This window comes from Branchiostoma belcheri, unplaced genomic scaffold (genome assembly GCF_001625305.1).
Source record: "Branchiostoma belcheri isolate BF01 breed outbred unplaced genomic scaffold, Haploidv18h27 scaffold43, whole genome shotgun sequence".
In the NCBI taxonomy this organism is placed as follows: Eukaryota; Metazoa; Chordata; class Leptocardii; order Amphioxiformes; family Branchiostomatidae; genus Branchiostoma; species Branchiostoma belcheri.
This window is the reverse complement of record NW_017804054.1, coordinates 1,346,393-1,367,427: the sequence shown is the minus strand read 5'-3', so window position 1 is coordinate 1,367,427 and position 21,035 is coordinate 1,346,393. Positions and strand designations below refer to the sequence as shown.

Here is a 21,035-nt window from a genome sequence, read left to right as displayed (position 1 = left end):
CAGGATTGTCTGTTCGTAATGAAGAAAAATTGTCCCGTCTAAACGGCTTCGGCGCAACTTTGGCCTATTGTGATTCACATAGTCTCCCCGGAGCCAAGCCTCGGATCCCCCGAAGTCCCCCAGCTTAGGAAAATAGAGGAGGGAATCACCAAGATATATTCTTCCTCGATATCGTGAAATCCCGGGCCTAAATAATAAAGTCTCGTCGGGAGATAATCAACTTCGCTGGGGGAGAATGCTGGCTAGCTTATGGCGTGTAAATCCGGCCTAGCTTTCTCATAACATGTGACGCGAAATCAGGATATACCGGGTATAAGGGGAAAGTACCCCGTCATAATCCCGTCCGTGGCTCTGGGATAAGAATTCAATGTTTTTCTGACTGGTTCTATTTGGGGTTGCTCATTGCAGGCTTTAGACGTCTGACGACCGGGCGGGATAGACTGTCATCAGCGGGAAGACCAGCGGCAACAGCGGCGAGCAAACCAGAGTCCAGCCCCCTCACCTCACTACTCTAGTCTCACACCACAGCACACAGGTAAGAACTACGGAGTACGCTCTTTTTAGGTAAGAAAAACTACTACAGGAAAATATTGGAGGCTGATTTATTATTCTTATGCTATATTCCTTCCTGCTCATAAAATTGATTTGCCTTGGGCGGCAAATGAAGATAGAATTCTTTATCATTGATCGCTTGGAGTGGTAAAATAGGATATCGTAAGTTACCATTTGGGGGCAGTTTGGAGTTTGTGCGTTTCAGTAAGTCCATCATCGGCCTTGATGATTTTTAAAAGTTTTTTTTTAGTTTTTTTTGTTTAAGGTATTGTTGATTTTACTTTTTAGAATTCCGATTCCACTGATGTGGAATGAAAATGTGGTAAATATTTTCAAATGACAAAGTTTTTTTTTTAGGTATAGAGCCCATTCCGCGTCACCGAGTGGGTTTTTTCTCCATGTTTCTAATACGTTTGAATTATTTAGAAGAAAAGAATACCCCAGTAACAAAAGTTCTAAATTTTTCAAAATTTTGAAAATGAAAATTTGAATATATTTGAATTCATTTATATATTTCTGAAACATTTTGAATGTGACTGTACAAAGATCTCTTTCTTTAGAATAAATTTGAACTACCCATGTGTTTCTTTCACAATTCGAAATATTTAGAACTATTTCAAACAAATAACCAAATGGTAGATGTGGGTAATTGCCTCCATAAAAGTAGGTGCTAATCCTACTCTTCTGTCTTCCTCTGTATATTTTTAGATTTCACTGCTGGACACTGGTGGCTCTTTTGTTGTAAGGCATCAATGCATGACGCCCAGGCAGTCTACCCTGTACTCCACAGGGATGTGTGAATTACTTCCTTCCCATCCCACTGACCTATTTACAAAATGTTAGAAATAATTCGAAATAATGGTAAAAAATTGTAGAGTGCTGTTAGAAATATTTAGAAACTATTGGAAATGTCATAATCCACATCAGGAATATTTCAAACGTTTTAGAAAACCAGGGAATTATTTAGAATATTGACATGATGTTCAAAATATTTCCAAATTATGAAATTTCTTAGACAAACAATTACAAAGAATTCAAAACATTTCTAAATAATGACAATAACAACCCACTCGGTGACGCGGAATTGACTCTACCTTCAAATGCTCTTAAATAACGTAGGTATGAGAAATTAAAAGTAAGTTTTATTTGTCTTGTGTTACAGGGTATGTTACAGGATAGTGAAATTCTCCACATCCCAAATGTTTAAAATCGCCCGGCAGAATTTTTTACCGCTATATTTCATTTTGTAGAGTAACAAATATCAAGGGCAAAATATATGACACTAAAAACGTATTCTTACTTTCATTTATCAATGACTAGCATTTTCCAAGTTACTACAAGTAAGTTGTATGGACTATCAAAGCGTAACGAGCTACTTTTTCTATATTTCATGCATGGTATTTTAGTATTTCAATTACAACGAATTACAACCTACCATACTGTATACACAGCACACTTTTCCAGGTCTTATTCATAGCCAACATGATACACATTCCCATACACGACTGTGAAAAATTCGTGAAATAGTCTAAAGCTGCATGGCACTTCGTTTTCATATAACGAATAGTCATGAAAATTTGAAAATAGAAATATTGTTGGTAGACATTGAATCACTTGAAGTCACCCTTTTAATATAAAATTTCAGTTTGCAAACATTTTCAATGCGTATATTCTTACGACTACGAGCAGTAGCCTGGTCAACCGGCCCTTTCCACGGCCCCATTTCTATAATGGTTTACGGCAAGAACGTGCTGGTTTTATGCGCCTTTTCCAGGCTAAATCTAACGATTTTTCCATTCTAAACGGCTCATAGCCGTGTTGAAGTCATGTTGACCTCAATTGTCATTCTTGTTTACTAAGTTACAAGTAGAAATTCTGACATATCGTGCCTTGGAAGGTGACACCTCGTGTGCCAATTCATCATAGGAATTAAAGTGCAAATGCAACAAAAAGGCACGAGATTTTAGGGATTTCTAGTAAGAAATTCCTTCCATTTTTAAGTGAAATATGATATCTTGTATATTGTTATTGAAGCTGGCAGGTGTAGTATGTAAGTTCATTATGATATCCCATGGCTTGCTCTAAGCACGCGAATTTGGAAATAACGCAACAAAGTACACGATATACAGGCTGTTGCCACAATACAAGCCGTCAGTTAACATGAGGTGATGCTTTGTGTACGTTCACGACTTTTGGCGGGAAGTACGCGAGGATTCCTGAGGAAAACGGACAATACTAATGCGTTATGTTAGAGAAAGGCTCAACACAGGTCACATGTCAATATATCTGTCACATGCACACCACAGGGTTATGAAAACAATACATCGTAAATTATTCCTTTGTTAACTCCTTTTACTTGGTAGGGATGTTTAAGTCTCCTGGGTTAAAATGATAAAGATCATACCTGTTCAAAAGTGAAGACATAGAACACTGTAAAACATAAAAGGAGGTAACGTTGAACATTGCTGGCCGCATGGGGGCGTTAGTTATCCTTCTACCCCAGACACAGAAAAAAGAATAGTTCTGTATTTCCAAGAACCCTGAAAACAGGATCTCATTGTGTGTAAGTCAAAACAAACCGCAATATAAAGTCCCCATACACAGACTGAAACAATACACACAAAGCCCTCATTGTGGCTTCTAGATTGACAGGTGGCTAAAACGATGTGTGCAGGACAGAATAGGCCGGTCACGCGAGGTGGCAGTGTTACTCTCTTATTTGTGTGAGAAGTATTCTCGACTTGTGGGTTTATTATTAGCTGTGAATAATCCACTTATGTAATGAATTCTACAACAAATTTGATTTGGAAGTCTGTTTTGTGTTTCCACACGCGACGAAGAAAGAAAAGTTGTGACACATAGAAAGGAGTACAGTATACTATTGCTGATATACAGCGGATGGCACGTTCAGCACCAAGGACATGTCCACGCGAGTGGTCGGGGAAGCGGTTTCTCGTTCTGGTTTCTGCACGTTCTTACGTCCGTTGGAAATACTGAAAACATACTTTGACGTACTAGTTAGTTGCATGATAGTTTACCAATAGCATTATTTTATTTTCAAACTGTCAAACTGATACATGCAAATTTAGTTAAACAGAGTTAGTCTCCTGAATACTAGTATTTTTTCGATAACAGCCGATAGGGGGTTGAGGGGCAACTCCAGACAGAAAGATTTCATTTTGTACGGTCATCACTACATCTACTAGTACCTCATCAGTGATCCATCCCTAAATTGTTTCTTACCCTAGCTTCCCCTTTGGCCTTGGTATTGCAGACACTACGTACTCTTGTGGTTACTCCACGGTCGCTTCTTGGAAAGCTCACGGCCTCTTGGATTATAGACCACTTAGGAAGTAGGTTTGAAAGAAAAACATGTACCAAAACAGTTGCGGTGAGTCTTAGCCAATGTAACTACAGTCGATTTTAGGAAAAGAACATGAAAAGTCGAGTTTCTTTGATCAAGTTACTTACGTCTCTGTCTCTTTCATTAAGTTAACCACGTCTCTGTCCTAAATTTAATCTCCGAGCATATGTTTGGTTCGGTTTAGGCGTATTTGGGGGACTAAATATACCTTTTCCTAGATAGGGCGAGGACAAGAGACAAAAGTAGGAACCCTAGAAAGAAGTATAGAAGTCTGAAACACCGAACTAGATCCTACATTTGACTTTTTATTGACTGATCAACTTGAAAAGGTATTTGACACAGTGAGGAACTGTAGCTACATCTGGTAGGAGATTACGTAAATAAGGCTGTACAAAATCGTGTAGGGGCATGTGTGGAGATTGTTCATCCCCTTTCATGTTCTGGAGGCGTCTTCTGCGGACTAAGCCATCCTTGATCCCCAGACAAGGAAATCAATCGAGGGCTGTGGATTTGGTGTGAAATTAATCAGCTCAGAGTGTGATCAGATAGCTTCCCTCGCCCCTCCGTGCTACACACAGAGATAGGTTAGGTCTAGAAGAGTAGGATCTACTCTCTGATCCCCGCAAAATTGAGTACGGTCTACTCTCTCTCTCGGGTGGGGAAGTGAGTTTAGGCCGAACGGTGTTCCAATTTACGTCGTAAACAAGTCTAGAAATAATAGAAACGGGGTTGTCCCAAAACACACGGTAGCTACTCAATTGTTTTTAGAATATGTCATGACTGTACGTTTTTTATGCTTGCAAAAAGCAGATTTTTAATCATCTTTTTGATACGTATAACGTGACTGGGGAGGACTCGAATCGATTTTACAAGTACAGTATTTTTGTATAGTACTTCTATTGTCCAGAAATGCGGCTTTGTAACTATTAATTGTATTTGTTTAGGGTGTTCGCTTAAAACAGTATTTCAGTACAGGAGGAGGAAGAGAGAACAACTCTTTTTGAGGAAAATGAAACCATGGAAATTTTCCTAATTCCCTCCCATGTTCACACATTCACATCCGATTGAAGCAATGAAACACACTGGAACATACTTTCTCTGAAAGCTATCTGATAAAATTACATTGTGAAAAACAATCCTATGTATGAAAAATATATCATAGTTTTATGTCACCGCAACTATAGTGTTCAATGTTCTATACACCTTTCCTTCCTCTTCGTTCTTCTCGTTCCCACGTTCTGCTTGCGTTAGTTACAAAACTAGCTAAAATTCTTCAGTCTGTCCGCCTTGCTCTTGCTAAGATTAAACATCAACGTCCTTGAATTTCTCATGAACAAACACAATGATGATAACGTTACAGAACTTAAAGAGAATCTGAGAAAACCAAGTCACGTGACACATGCACCTGATTGTCGTTTGCAGAGCACGGCGGCTGAGCTCGTTCCCAGGTCAGTCTGACAGGAATGCAGAGGTTTAATCTCGTCCCCCAGCTCGTACCAGCCATCATGTACGGCCGCTGGACGGCGCACACTTGGGTAGATATCTCAGTTTTTCCTTCGTCCCACAACAAGATAGTCTTCTCTATACAGTACCGAAAACTTAAACCCAACCATTACAAAGCTAGGATGCCCACAAGCCACAGATGTCACTAAAATCGACTTATAAATTATAGAAATTTTATTGCAAATACATACCTGAGGGCTAATTGCAGGTACAAACATCATGTTTGAAAAAAAGAAAATACATGCACAATGGTATGAGAGACTACGTCTAACATTATACTACGCTACATTATACTACGTCTAACGTTATACTACATTCTACAACGATGAACTAGTTTGACCTCTTCTTTTGAGCAGTGGAAGATGAATTTACCCACTTCTTGACAAAATCTAATTTTATTTCCCCACTATCATATATCGTGAATTTCATATCAATACATGGCCCTTTATCATATCATCCCTGGACTAACTGGTATTCTGACTATATGATACGATGTGTAGTTCGGCAGGATACGAATGTTAAACGTACTAGAAAAGAATTAAACAGTACTACAACTCTTTAATTCTTTATTAGTACAATTGTGTTGTTTTCTCATTAAAACGTGGAAAGTCTCAGAGACATAGATATATACATGATAGCGATAGCCTTGTTGTTGATTTAGCCCAGAGATGTACGTAATGGTATTTTTAAGACGAGCAGCATAATAGTTTATTTCGCAGACTTTTGTATTATGTACGTTGAAGTATGCAATTAAAAGAATATACTGAGACAATACATAGTTAACATGTACAGTAAGTACCAAAGCACCGGCAATACACACCGCAAACCATAACGCTAGGATATTACTTTCCGCCGTGGTGAAAACGCAGAGACCCAACAAATTGCCAGAGGACGTCCTTCAATGGGTGACTCTTATTTTCGCTTACTTGCCAGTTTACAAAGGAGTTACTTCAAATCTCCCCGGCAATCTCTCTACCCACCTACCGGGACGAGCTCGGCTTTGTTACGGTGAAGTGGGGGTATGCCTCCGGGCTTCTTTAGGTAGAGTTACGCTAAAAGCTTTGCCCTGCTGGTTTACCTTGGTCGTCTGTTTCTTTTGGGATCGGGAAAGCTTACCGTACAACCTCAGAGCCATTTCTTTCTGTGCTAGCTTCATATTCTGGAGTTATCCGTCAAGACCTCCACAGGTCTGATATAAGCACGATAAGCATGTTTTCTACCAATCATCCAAATCCTGATAAACTTGGTACATCACTTATCTCATGGCGCTATCGGCTATTTTTCAAGACGTTTTCTATCAGTACATGTTCAATAAGAAAGGGTGTCGGCCCGGATAGATAGGAGGAAGAGATAAAGATGGTCACACCTGAAGAGACACATTTATCGAGCCGCTCTCAGGTGATTTCATTCTTCTTCCCTGCCCTTGGTGTCACCTGAATTTAAACAGATGTCAGTCCTGAAGTGTACTTGTCTCAGCTGACACTGACAAGACACATGTAATTGCCAGTGTAGGTCAGACGTAAAAATTGTCAGACGACAGACTCCCAAAGGGCCGCCATCTTGAAAAAAAGAACAGTGTGTATGTGGAGGTATCACAAACTAAATCGTCATATTAGACTTGAATGGGTTTTTGATATGATACCGTATAGATATCGGCTATAATTTACGGGTATTACTTCTTTTGTTCACGAGGGTGTGTTGTGATTTATGAGAAGGTGGGTAAGACTAGACGTACTCTTGCCGTCTGTGGGTTTAATTAAACGTGTACGTACAACTGGATTCCTCCGAGGGCACATTGCTCGGGCACAAAAGGCAGGTTATTGTCGGTGATGAGCACAGGTAGAGATGGGGACAGAGATAAGAAGTGCACGGGGTGGAAGTGACCGACTAGGCGGGGACACATCTGCGCTTCGTCAGACTTTTCTGTCAGAAGTTTGTGAAAGTTCACTGCACGTCATGATGAGTGTTGATCATTACACGGCCACACGACCCCTAAATGGACCCCGACTTTTGACAGGTCTTCTGCCTGGGTTCACCCCACAATCGTCTTTTCTGCTTGAGTAGTGCCGGAAGCACCGGGGGCTCCGCCGGCGGCTTCTCGGGCCCCGGCTTAACCTCCTCCCGACGAACATCTTTATTCGTCACGAACACCTGCAGCGAGGATACATTCTCATGCAGATGGGCCAATTAGGGCCGTGAGCCGGAGAGAAGGAGTCAGCCCAAGTTTTGTCATAGTTTAGTCATAGTTTACCTTGGGAGTCAGCCCTCGTATCTTATTACCCCAACCTGGAGTCGCCCTAACTTGGGCGGTAAGCTTTAAATTCTACAGCCACGTCAGCCGACTGGTCCTGTTTATTTGCACAATTAACGTCCACTTTCCCGCCATTAGTTTCTACCCATGATCCCCACAATTATACCATTGTTGGAATACTTTATTTGCGTGATATTTTAGCCCCTTTTTGAGACAGGGCTCGGTCTTGACAAAGGGAGCGGAGACAACAAAGTCGCGACGCTTGGTTTAAGTTGAGCCCCATCAATAGAAAGGACCCATAACAAGTCAGAAAAAAACATGGTAATCAACTTGTAAAGTCGAGGCGAACGATGTAGAATGGTACTCATCTCTCCCACTTTAAAATTCATGCCACTCGTATGCTTCAGTAACCGTTAACGGCTTTCCGATTTCGAATATTTAATTGACGATCTTATTGCAGTTTGGGATAAATCAAGGTACAAGGAGAGATGGTTAAAATTATAGTTCAGCGTCTACCGGTAATTGGCAGTAATTGGTAGAAAAATATGGCGTGGTCACCTATTATAGATGATGAACACGATAAAGGTCTTAAGGTATCAAAACTCTAAAATTGCAGTAAAATATCCGCCGTGATTTCCCCCAGACAATATTGGATGAAACGCTCATCTTTTGGCGCTAGCTGCGTAACATGTAACGTCGTCTGGTTTTTGTAGCGTTTAGATATTACGAACAATATTCATAGAATAATGACAGTTACAAATCATCTTACTGAGACCGAGATATTCCAGGCACATGGATTATACAAGATACAAAATTAAAAGCGGACTAAGGTGATCAAACAAGACATTATTTACACAGATGAACTAGAGATAATTGATACTAAAAATTTTGCTAACGTCAGTGATTTTATGTTTGATTATGCCAACGCTATTTCATGTTCTTTTCATCATTATTTCATGTGAGCACCATAATCTATAGATGTGTAAATGTAGTGTGTAATCTAGAAGACACATAATTCTAGTATCACGGAAAGGATATATATCATTAGTCTAATAACGTACTTGACGTTAAATTTGACTTGTGTACGGTATGAACTGTAGACACACACGGCTCGGTAAGCACATGACGCCGGGCGCGCTGATGTACCGCCATGGCCTCGGAAAAATCCCGCAGCTTCCATCGAGGAAACGCCAGCCAAATTAAAACAGATCAGTCAAGACATCCCCGGCATAAAGATCCACGGAAGACTCATCAGGCCATGAAATCGCCGGCCCTGAGGAGGATTTCCCCACGAATAAATCTAAATTGTATTTTCTCGACTCTCCTTTACTCTTCATTTGTGGTGGTTAAGATGCCGTGTGCGGAGGGATTCCTCGCCTCAGCCCCTCTAAACCCGGTAGTGTCCTCCCTGGTCTACAAGGGATTTCCAGCGAGATGCATGGCGTTTTAAGCCCGCCGAATCTATATATCTTGATCAATTGCGCGTTATGGCCAGCTTTAGGGGCATCTTCATTGGGAAAAGGGCAGTATGATCTGAACAGGCCCTTTGGCCTCGACTACGCTGGTCGTGCATGTAGAGTACATGCGAGACGTCCTGTGCGTATTGATGGATATATTTCACCAGCAAGCTCTTCTTTAGTCACAGGCACATTTAATGCCATGGCAGAGAAAAACGACACTATTAGCAATATTACAGTACATATTTTTAGTATGTGAGGTTTGAGAGATATAGAGAGATTTGCACCAATGAGGTAACCATTGATGTGTACAACTGCAATGTGGACAGAAATAGATTTTTAAAAATTCCAGAATGTGATGCTCATTGTTCTTTTATTGCACGGGACAACTTTCTATACTGCCATACTGAGAAACTATACTGAAGATATAAAAGTTATTGTCCTATTGTTCCTGCTTTTTAGTGTGTTGACACAACAACTGCATTGCGATTTACCCAGTGGTATTCTGGATTATATTACCAGAAAAAATGTGCCTCTTTATAGTCAGTACAATACCCCTTTTGTGCACGCACAGCAAAATAGTACTAGTTTCTGATAGTTAAAATGTTATATCATTTCTAAGGAACAACATTATTAATGCTTGTTTTTCGTCACTGGTATATGCTTAAGTTTATGAGAATTGGTCTTCTTTTTTTCTGTTAACAGTTCTTCTTTTTCACACTTTCTTATCCGTAAGGATGAAGTCAGATTTCAAAGTCATAAATCAGTTGATACGTGTACATGAACATATCATAAATCGTCACACACAAAAAACTCGGTATGAATCACAATGTACGTATCAGAGCCATATTGTGCTGCCCGGTTTTGACACTTGAACTCTAAGCCGTTTACATACGTGGCGCTCGGCGCGCGGGTGTCGCCAGAAATTCGATGATATCATGAATAAAAGCCCCCCTGTATTGTGTGCCTTAATACCTGTATTGAAAGCGAAGGTGTCACCAGTCGGGACCTGTGACATCGCGGGTTGAGCTGATTACATGTTTGTGTAATGTGTCGATCCATACAAGGCGACAAACACGAAATGAATCAATCAGAAACCATCCCTTTGACACGTTCTAATCACCCGGGCTCTACCTGTCGTGCCAAGAAGAAATTACGACCTCCGCGGGCTTACCAAGACAGAACGCTCCGATCGCACTAATAACGGGTTTCTCGACGCGTATTATGATTAAGGAAAATTGGTGAATTGTCGGCTCGCCTTTGGTCGGAATTTTTCCGGTCAAAATCAATAGAGTGCGATCTCTCTGTCAAATTCCTTCTGTTCTTGACTTGATGATTGGATTTTTCGACATTCTAACTTCACCTATGTAAGCAGTAAGGTAGTCATTATCTAAAGCACAGGTAAGCCACGGGTACTTGGTGGTATTTATGTGTATGGTATCATTGTGTTGGGTGAGCACAGGACAGGAACTCAAGCTAGTACGGTCATTTTTGTTTGCTCTTTAGATAATTATAGAATTTCCCTGTCCTCATATTATTTGATTTCTAGTCCCTCTGTCATAAATATTAGTTTTAAATCGGATTGAGGGAGCGGAAATGACTTTAAACTTGAAAAGGTTAGGGAGAACCCAATTACTGAAATCCCGTCCTTGACGGGTAAAATCTGGGAAGCCACAAATTGACTGAACATGACCAAACACATGTCGGTTATCCCAAGCCATATACATACGGGTAGACCCCAGTACTATAGTGTTGTAACGTCATGTCTACAGCGTAATATTATAGCTACATCAGCTGGAATTTTCCCGAAGTAGTAATTTTTAGGAAGACTGAAAATTTTACTAGTTTCTTTGTATCTGCTTGTGATTGTAGAGTTCGGTGCACAGCAAAAGTATTGAAAAGTAGGAAACACTGAGACTCAAGCAACTTGATAGATTTCGAAAACGGTCAGACTTCACTACAAGAAACACTTCACGACTTTTTATCATATCATTTATGATAAAGTTTTTGTTTTCTTCTGGCACACATAGAACGCATAGCGAAACAAAACTGTTGTATTGATTTTCACGAGTCCTTGATGGCATAGCTAAAGTGCAATATAGGTCTGTTTAAATTATTGCTCACTACATAACCTGTCGAAAGGGTAGGGTATAAAACCGAAGGAAACCGTCGGTACACGAAGAGCCGAAATAAAACGAAGACAGCCGACAGAGAAAACCGATTTTGCGCAATATACACTGACACTGTCTGACATGTTGCAAACACGCTATATATCAGACAATTGGATTTCTTCTAAGGATGATTTTTTTTAATAGTAAAAGTTCACCAACAACGTCACTGAAAAAAAATACAAGAGACAATTATGACCTTATTTGACGCCTATAGGTCCCGAAGTAGAAGTGTCAAGGTAAGAAAAGATTAAAATCGTCTGATAGAAACGACAAAAGGGCGTGTGGAACTAAACCTTGACTGTCGGCAAGTATTTAGTCGAGATTTCTACCGATAAAGTGTAGTTGTCCAACCTGATCTTCTTGTCCAGTTCTTTGTGCAGTTTGAAAGCGTGGCTGGGTGTTCCATATTCCGTTTCTTACGTGTGGATACCAGGGTAATGGCTGTTGAAATTATGGGTATTTTTCGCACAATATAATTCGGATCGGATGTGGAACCTACTTCAATTTTGAGATTTTCAGTGTGAATGCGTCGCATATTTTAACTTTCCTTTGATGGTACGACTTGTCAAGGTTGTTGTATGTCCCAAGACATAACATCGTCAAAAAATCAACAATTCACCATGTTATACTTTGGATTAGGTCGTAGAGTGTTGGTAAATTTCCTTGCATTGCTCTTTCTAAGCCATGGCTAAAATCATTTCTTATTTTTCTGTGTAGTCGAGATATTGAGGGTTTGACCTTTAAAAAGGGTACACGACCTTGCATGCCTCGGTGAAGGTTACCCAGAAATAATTGAATCAAAACTCATTCAAATGTTGTTGTTGTTTGTTTGGTTTTGTGTTGTATTTACTTCGATTTTGATTTGTAAATTAGTAAATTGTCGGTTTAATGTTATGATCGAGAATAACCGAGAGGGTATAGCTTTTAATTGATATTTCCACTGGGTAAACATACTTAACGACTGGATCCTATTGTAGAAATACAATCTACACATTCATTGATGTGCTAGCGTTAGTTAGTTCTGTTCGGTTCACAATCACAATGGTAAAGTTATCCCGGCAAACTACTCTCCAGTCAGAACGTATCATTCACTCACTGGTCCGGAATCAACCGTCAAACTGGACACAAAAAATTAATCTTAAATAAAATATGATATGATACCCTGTTTTTTCCGGGCAACACAGGTGTCCATTTCCAAGTCGTCGGCTCGATTTCATAATGACATGTCATTTTTTATGGAATCTAAATCAACGTTAGCGGCCAGCGCACTTCTCGCAATTATCGAATTAAGTTCTGGCCAATCGGATCCATTGACGGGGTGTCTGGCGACACCGCAGGTGTGCTGTCTGACAACAAAAACGTCCCGCGGAGCGGCATTGTTCCCGCCAAATTGTTGCCCTTTGTGTTGGGATTATGTTGGTAGGGACCAAGTGTCTATATGATGAATGAACTTTGTGTGTAGATAGCGTTCAGAACTTTAGAAGTCGAACCCCTGCCTCAGGGCTACCACAAACACAACTTGACGACAAAATAACAAAAACAAATAAAAACAGGTCACAATCAATCACAACTTACCAAGGATATAAAATATTGATATAACTAGATTATTACACTTCATGCCTATTGTTAAGGTAATGAAACCGTTGATGACAATAGTTTGGTTTATTAATTGATTGTTTGTAAACTAGAGGAGAAAACATGGGTTGACACGTGTCGGTTATGTTGTGGACAAGCGGACGATTAAAATGTCATCAATCTTCATTTTTCAGACGTCGGTGGTGTTGTACAGGTAGAGCTGTCACACCGGGGGTGTACTTGTGGTTGTAGTTATAGGCTTCTGCTTTGTACTTTTAAAGCTAGTGCTGTAAACCTTAAGGCATCCAGTGCAGTTTTTAGGGCTTGGAAACCAGATTTTTCAAAGTCAATTTTCTACTCACTTATCTACATACTAAGTTGAAACAACACTGGCCCGGTGTATATCGACATTCATGGAGCAGAAATGCCAAAATTTCTGACTAGAACGGTTAGTAGAAGGACCTGGATTGATTTTTAGGGTACCATCCAGAAAATGGAGGACTCATCTTAGGGCTTGTTTCTGCAGTTTTAAATGCATGAATGAAATACTGATTCAAATGTACTACTAGTAATGTGGGACAGTATGTTTCAATATCATACAAATTGCCTTATTCAAAATATTTTGAGTTTTGCCGCCCTGAAATTGCATTTGATGATTTTAAAACAACAACAACAGCAACAACAATAACAACAACCACGGCTCTAATACGAGTACATTTCTCTAACATTAGACATTGACTTTATTTGGAGCTATTCTTCCAGTGGCCCTTTACATAATACAATATTAAATAGCAACTGCTCATGATACAATAACATTAACACATGGTAACAACACAGACCACCATACTTAAAAATACAATACATGGTATATATCCATTAAACAACTGTCCTATATATATATTGTGAAGTGTTTCAGTTCTTAGACAAGAACCTCTTCTTTTAGGCGTTTGTTTTTCAACAACACAAAACTCAACATCTGTTTTAAAAACAGTCTCATTTAATCCCTCCCAGATGAAATGTTCCTAACCCGTGACCCGTGTATATTCTTAGCATGTGTATCTGTTTGTGAAGAAGAGTTTTATCACAAGCATCCCTCCCATCAGTAGCTCTGAATGCCGGGCTGCTCGGACTGATTACAATTATGCCGTATCGTTTGCAAATGACGTCATGAGAGACAGTACGGTTACTGCACCTGTTTGTTACTCTCCAAGCAGAGGTTTAGGTTTTGGGTTATTTTATTTGGCGTGTTTTTAGACTTCTTTATCAGGGTTTCTGTTTTACACTGGTCACTGGAAAACAATTCAGTGCAAAAAGAAACCCCGATATAAAGCCTGAAAACACGCCAAAATAACCGGTAACCCCAAATCCAAACCTCTGCTTGGAGAGTAAATGTTTGTGAGGAAGTTGATTTCAGTCCAGTTACTTTTAAAACCGTTGAAAACCAAATGTACTATTTTTCTTTCCAAATTAATAACTGAGAACTAAGTACAACATAAATAAATAAAGCTGTGAATTTTCTATTTTTCTCCAGTGCCTGTGAGGTATAAGTTTGTATGATATTTGTATTATTTATAACTCTTTTTTTTACAAAAGCGAACAGGTAATCAAATATATTGAACATAATTTGTAAGCCAAGAGAAATAACATGTAACCTTTGTTGAGTAATAATTGTACGTTTAATGTGGCTAATTTATCAAATGCACAATTAAATATATGGGTTTCTTTCTTCGAGAATGCAATAAAGGAATGTAGTTATTCTGTCTATATACACCTTGTCCACAATTCAGTTTCTTTTTGTTCAGAAACGCTATTGCCCATTTGTCAATACACTGCCGTATTCTTAAAACAAAATACTGTCTACTGACCAGATGTGAAAACAACTCGGTCAAACAAATACTGAAAAAAAGGAGAGAGTCCAAATTTGGACACGCGGGAATAGTCACTGTAGTATGTGGGTCAGTGTTATGGGATCTTTTTTTTTTCTTGTGGTTCGCGTTTTTCTCGCTTCCAATTCAGTAAAAAAATGTAAATTACTGAAAGACGTCCTAGATACCACAAAAACACGCATAAAACACTTAGTGGTTTTGCACATGCGCCAAGTGCACCTGCTGCCACCTCCAGTGCGCATGCGCCTGTATTGACACAATTCCGGATAATTCCGTAATTAGTCGTAGGCACACATTAAAGGCCAGCTTTTTAATTTTCTGCTATGGCGATGTTTTGATGTGCCCGACTACAAGGGATATTTCCAAAGTCCCGCAAGCCGGCCGCACATGTGGACAGACCCAGCCAAACGCTTTGATATCAAAAGGACACGTGCTTGGTTCGATATTTTCATGAGCCGCATCGCAATCCCAGCGAGATCAGATGTATGTATTTTAAGAAATCTCGTGATAGACTAGCCTACCGGTGTCTTAGGGCAGGATCAGAGAGATTAGGGGAAGTTAATTACTATACGCTCCTTTATCGAGCCATCCTAGACCCCAGCTAAGTCCCGGCCTTTCCAGCACTGTTGGTCTGACTTGTGTGGATAGTATACTTTTAAACACCGAAATACCACTCTGTAAAACGTTTGGAAAGCTAGGGCTGTGCGTATTAAGGCCTCTTCTAGCACACACGACCTCCTGGGCAAGAAATAGAAGGGTGAAATCCCCAGATTTTACACAGGTTACTGTAGAAAAGTCGCGAGGTTTCGGCGAGTTAAAACCCTGGTCATAATCTAATAAGGTTGAATAGGGATTCCCCTGTAAGTATATCTAGGGGCTCTGAAGCCCAGTGTAACTTTCTGAGTGGATTAACTCGGTGTTTTCCCTGTCTAGTACAGGTGCATAGTGGTTAATAAAGGTTGCTTATTTGGGCGAGCCCCTGGATTCTAATTGATATTACACTGTGCTCCTTTTTCTCTTGGCCAAACAGAGCTGATCCGGATGCTTGTAGTTCGTTTACTCTGCGTGTTTCAAGTGGTGTTGGCCATACTTACGCCTGGTATTCCCCACACCTGCGGTCTGCTGTCTACAGGAACACTGTACACTACAAATTTGCAGTAGTTACAAGGATATTCAAGTCGTGTACGTCGGACAGCACTGCTAGAGTAGCCCTCTCTCGGTGACGTTGTATTTGGAAGGGACGAGCGGATTTGGTGAGGATGGACTCTGTGTTTTTTCTCCGACCCTACCCCGTCTTCATGTACAACAGAAGCACGGTATTTTTGCACTCTTGTTTAAATTTCTTCCATTTTCCTTGGCCTAACACATGGCCAGAAAGCGCGCGGTGAGGGTTAGTTGATACGGGTTAGAGTCAGACGATCCACCGGCAGACACCCTGTGTTTTAAGCCGGACAGGAAGAAGAGGGTATCCCCAAGCTAGTGCGTGCAGGCAATTTGGGACTTGTTCTGGTGGTCTGGACTGATAACAAACAGCTCTCTGATCGGACCTTTTGTACATGTATAATTGCAATAACGAGTTGCGACTGTATCACGGAGGGATTGTGTCATAATTGAGACCACATCGTATAGGAATGTTGGAGTTGGGCTAGGGGATACCTGGCCATTGGTCTGAATAGTATTCTCTATTTCTTTTTCTCTTTTTGTTGGGTGCATTTGTGACTCAAATGAAGTATAACATTTTCCAATACTAACAAAGAACAGGTTTTGACTGAAGCTATATAATAACTGCAGAATACAGTATCATACAGTAATACAAAGTTTATAACACTACTTGGTCTAATTCTGGTACTAGTACAAGTTGTGGCAAACTGGCCGTGATAACAGAACTGTCGACAGCTTAGAGAAATTTGTTTAGGCTGCTTGTTTCACGCAGTTTTGGAGTGCCAAGAACTTGATAAGAGCTGAGCGCCAGAGGCCACATCCCTCCCATGTCTGTTTTACCTCCGCGGGTGTCACTGTGTACCTGTCTAGTATAATTTGTCCGCCCCTCATGATAATCAGTCTAATTACAGGGTCAATTTTCTCTTTCTTCGGTCGTGAAGATTCCGACACCGATAAATCAGACCAAACGCAGTTATTTTGTTCTTCCTGCCTGTAGCATCAAAACTACGCCCACTCCCATTGTTAGTAATATCTTGAATTACGCCACACAGGTTATTAACTAAAGCGGGCCGAGTTGTTCATGTTTGGATGTTAGTATCCGGCCAGAAGCAGTAACAGAGCGGAACTGTCAATAAGTATAGTTTTACCTGCTGGTTTAAGATTATTCGTCTGTTAGAACTGACATAAGATGTTTCTGTCTCAGCCGCAGGACTGGATGGCGTCTGGCAGTGACGTGAAGCCGCACCACGCTGCGCTCAACATGACCGCGGCCTCGGCAGCCGGGCTCGGCGGGACCCCCGACGGTACGGCCCGCCCGATCACCCCCAGCGCCTCGGACGAAGACTCCCTCGGGCCGACCTCGCTGGAAGGTGGGGCCGAGTCGCCCTGCGTCCCCCGCACCGATGACATCAAGCCAGGTGAGACGACCTTACCTTTCTAAAACACCTGGTTTGTCTCATTCAAGAATGTTCGCCCGAGGTGTTCCATATAACACGTTAGAAAAATACAACTCTACAAGTGTGTATATATATATATACTTCTGTCTGAATGTGACATTATACAGACTACGCAGATTTTGACATCTTATTGCCATATCGCGCAGCGAGACGATATTTTATCGCGAACAATTCTTATGTCGCAACACGTACACGCTGTATATCAGTAAGTACTTCAAACACGTCCCGCGCCCTCCCCCATGTCTTCACACATACACACCTCCACCTACCCGCATGGGCACGGCTTCAGGTCTAAGTCACACCCCTATCCTCTCAAAGCAAGAAAAACCTCCCATCTTTTCTGATAGGCCACGGTGTGTTAATTTCCCACACTATTGTGCGGTGGTGAGTTGCTTTGTCCGGAGCTAATTCGTGCCAATCCCGCCAATGATCCTTCTGTTGTTTTTGACTGTCCACTCCTTCGCTGGGCGTTAAGAAGTCGAATTTTCCCCCTAAGTCCGAGCGCATTCACCCACCAAATTGAATCAGGTCTGGACAGAACACAAGACCACACAGACCGGACATCAAAGCCGTGAACCGGACTGGGAGTTGTGCGTTTGTGCGGACGGATTAACTCCGAGAGAAGGGAAGACTCGGAAAGTTTAGACGTGTGGAAATACTGACAGGTGGACGCATGGCCAGGGCCTTGGCAGTCCCTTAAGTCTGACCACAGAGATAATGGTTTACATTGCACGCCTTCCTGGCTTAAACTAGCCGCATCTTAAGTTCCTTAAGAAAGGGGGTTTTTGCTTAGTGTAAGGACCCGTATGACCTATGAGGTAGACAGCGTCTCCGTTATTTCTTGGGGATTACGTTTTGTTGCGGTGCCGAATTCTGACTATTTTGAATTATAGAACGACTATTGTTTGTGATAAAATTATGAAGAAATGTAGCACTACGAACCCAAATAAAGAAAATGAACTCACAAAGAAATTCTATAAAACTTAATCCTTGAAAAAAAATTAAATGGAAAATTCACAAGTTGGAAATATTGGTTACGCCTTTTAGGGCTCAAATTTGCTGGAAGAAATGAGCTGAGATTTCTTCACTTTCTCTACATTCTCTACCTAAAACCAGGAATGGCCCAACTGGTAGTCAGTAGGAGATATTTGCAATATTTTTTAGTTATTGTTTACCACTTATTTAAAAGATTTGTGTATTCCAAGTATCTTGTATGGAATTTTTGTAAACATGAAAAACCTATTGAAGGAGGAGGGAGGGGGTTGCCTGTATAGTGTCTGCCTTTAGGTTAAAATATTTGTCCATGTTCCCCAAGGCTAAGCTAGTGGCATAAAGGTCTCAGATTCTTAACAAACAAAGAATTTAGAAAATATGTCATAAAAACCATGTCCACGTTGTTTGGTGTTGGTGCAGACAAAATAATATTTAATAATATGTAAAAATGATTGCTATGTTGCATGATTTTTGAGAAATACAGAGGAAATGTTCCTAGGTGGTCCCAACAAACATGTCCACATTCTTGTAGACTTCCGAGGATAAGAGAATGAAAAGACACTGATAAGGTGACCCGGTTTATTGTTAGCCCAAGTATCTGTTTACCAGTAATATCCCTGCGCCTACTCACATTCAAATAGTTCTGTAAACAAAAATACAATGTACAAATAGCTGACAATATTCATCCACCAACCACTGTTGATATACATGTAGTATTAGAATAACAGAAACACATATTTCTATAAAATTAGGCAATAATGTACATCTTTGATGATTATAAACTAATAAGTTTTAAAAGTGTTAATACGAAATTGAGAATAGAAATGGAAAAACTTTGTTTTAGATTTTGACGAGTAAACAAGAAATCAGACTCTTGTAGAATATCTCGAATTGTTTTCGTTCCATTACATTTCAATAACAAAGGGTGGCAGTTTCAGAGCTTGTGTAATTAGCTGAAATAAAGGGTTGTTTCAGGATGTGCTCACCGCTTGACTGGGTTCCCTACCCTTTCAAATTACCCTCGCCACGTTTGCTCAAAATTCCAGCAGATAAATCAAGACAGGTTTAAGTTGCGGTAAAGAATGCGTCTGCCTCTCTCTTAATAACAATTCTTTCGTTGTTGTTGTTGAACAAAGTTACCAGTCTATTTCTCAGTCACAAGTTGACCAGTGACTGACCGTGTACTGTGTAGCTTGTATACACTTTTAAAAATATCGAATAAGACGAAAAGTACTGGTAGACAAGACCGAAGTCACACTACACTCAAGATCAACAGAGCCACATAACAAACATACTAAACAAAAAAAGCATCACTAACCTAATGTCTTAAGTATAGATAGAACTAGAGTGCACTAATGCCCCGTTACCTCACCCAAGTTGTCAAATATAGACAATGTAGTTGTGCACAGTTTATAATCTATTTTTTGTGTATTACTTGACAGAAAGTCAGTTCAACAAAAATGTAAATGTATGGATAAAATTTGTTTAGACTATCACATTTACAAGTGACTGTATTGCTCTGTTTTTATTGCTTTATTTATCGTTCAATTTTACTTAAATTTCAGTCACATATGTAAATTGCTGCAGACAAAAAAAGGTAATGGGAAATCGTCTTTATATTTTTTCTAAATCATCCTCATTGAACACAACAGAAAAATACGATGATTTACAGACTTCAACACGACAAGGTTACAACAGAATGTTATGGTTGATTTGGGGTTACTTTTTACTGAACTACTATACATGTATGTCTAATTTTAAAAGATGCATGATTTCCGTTAGGAAAGTTTTCATTTTTGAAACTTTTTTGAGAATTGATATTCGCAGTAGTATTGTTATGTCTTCTGTAATACTGTGTGAAAATATTTCGGCGGTATTGGAACATATTATATATTTATTATGTCTGTCGAATCTCTTTCTCAATATTTGTATAGCATTAGCATATATAGAGGGGGTATACACGGTAAATATTTGTATTGAATAATGATTATAATAGCTACTTAGTGAAGGGGATAACATTCCGGAATTCTATGAAAATGCATTTGAGGAACCGGTCATTCAAATTATAATTACGGCGACGTAATGTACAGTATGCCTTATATATGCATATAACGACATACGATTTAATATATAAGTGGGTATTCTATATATGTACATCGCAGTTATTTTCTGGTTATCCATATAAACCCCAACCTCCCAACTTGAATTGTTATGTAAGAAAACGTATATTTGAACAGACCAGTCCGACTCATCTTATGCTTTCTCGGAAAATATTACGGTTTGTGCCAAAGAGTTTTAAGTTGGGAAAAACACTTTAGAGTCTCAACATGACGTGTTTTTGTTACCCTGGTGAAAGTCGGCGTGTCAGAGGAAACAAAATAACGGGGATTTTGTTCAGATTTTTTTCCTTAATACCCCTCGCTGGTATGACGCTTGGTAAGTTGGTACTCCCTGACAGAGGATGGTCTCACGCTAGTATGCTTTTTAAGGATTTTGGGTATTAGCATGATACTTTATGTATTAACGCTGTACGTACGCTTTCGACTCTACTGGTATTACCACGGTGGTGGGATGGCCTTTCCGACTAATGCATTCTCAAACGGGGATATTAGTGTCTCTTACGGAGCAGCTTCTAGGAATGAGGTATTAGGATTAAGAGGAGGCC

General features: G+C 40.1%; 1 protein-coding gene across 1 annotated transcript; it reads left to right on the top strand.

Annotated features, from left to right (window-relative positions):
- The first annotated feature begins 370 nt into the window (after positions 1-370).
- LOC109478213 lies at positions 371-17,361 on the top strand. The gene is made up of 3 exons (XM_019779670.1): positions 371-535; positions 5,339-5,451; positions 17,125-17,361. The coding sequence occupies exons 2-3, from the start codon at positions 5,380-5,382 to the stop codon at positions 17,359-17,361; spliced, it is 309 nt and encodes a 102-aa protein (XP_019635229.1). The 5' UTR covers positions 371-535; positions 5,339-5,379.
- The last annotated feature ends 3,674 nt before the right edge of the window (positions 17,362-21,035 follow it).

What these genes read in the sequence shown, in the direction of transcription:
- LOC109478213 (XM_019779670.1), top strand. Translation starts at nt 5,380, where the DNA reads ATGCAGAGGTTTAATCTCGTCCCCCAGCTCGTACCAGCCATCATGTAC. An exon ending in GCTGGACGGCGCACACTTGG is followed by an intron (nt 5,452 to 17,124) that starts GTAGATATCTCA and finishes TTTCTGTCTCAG; the next exon opens with CCGCAGGACTGGATGGCGTC.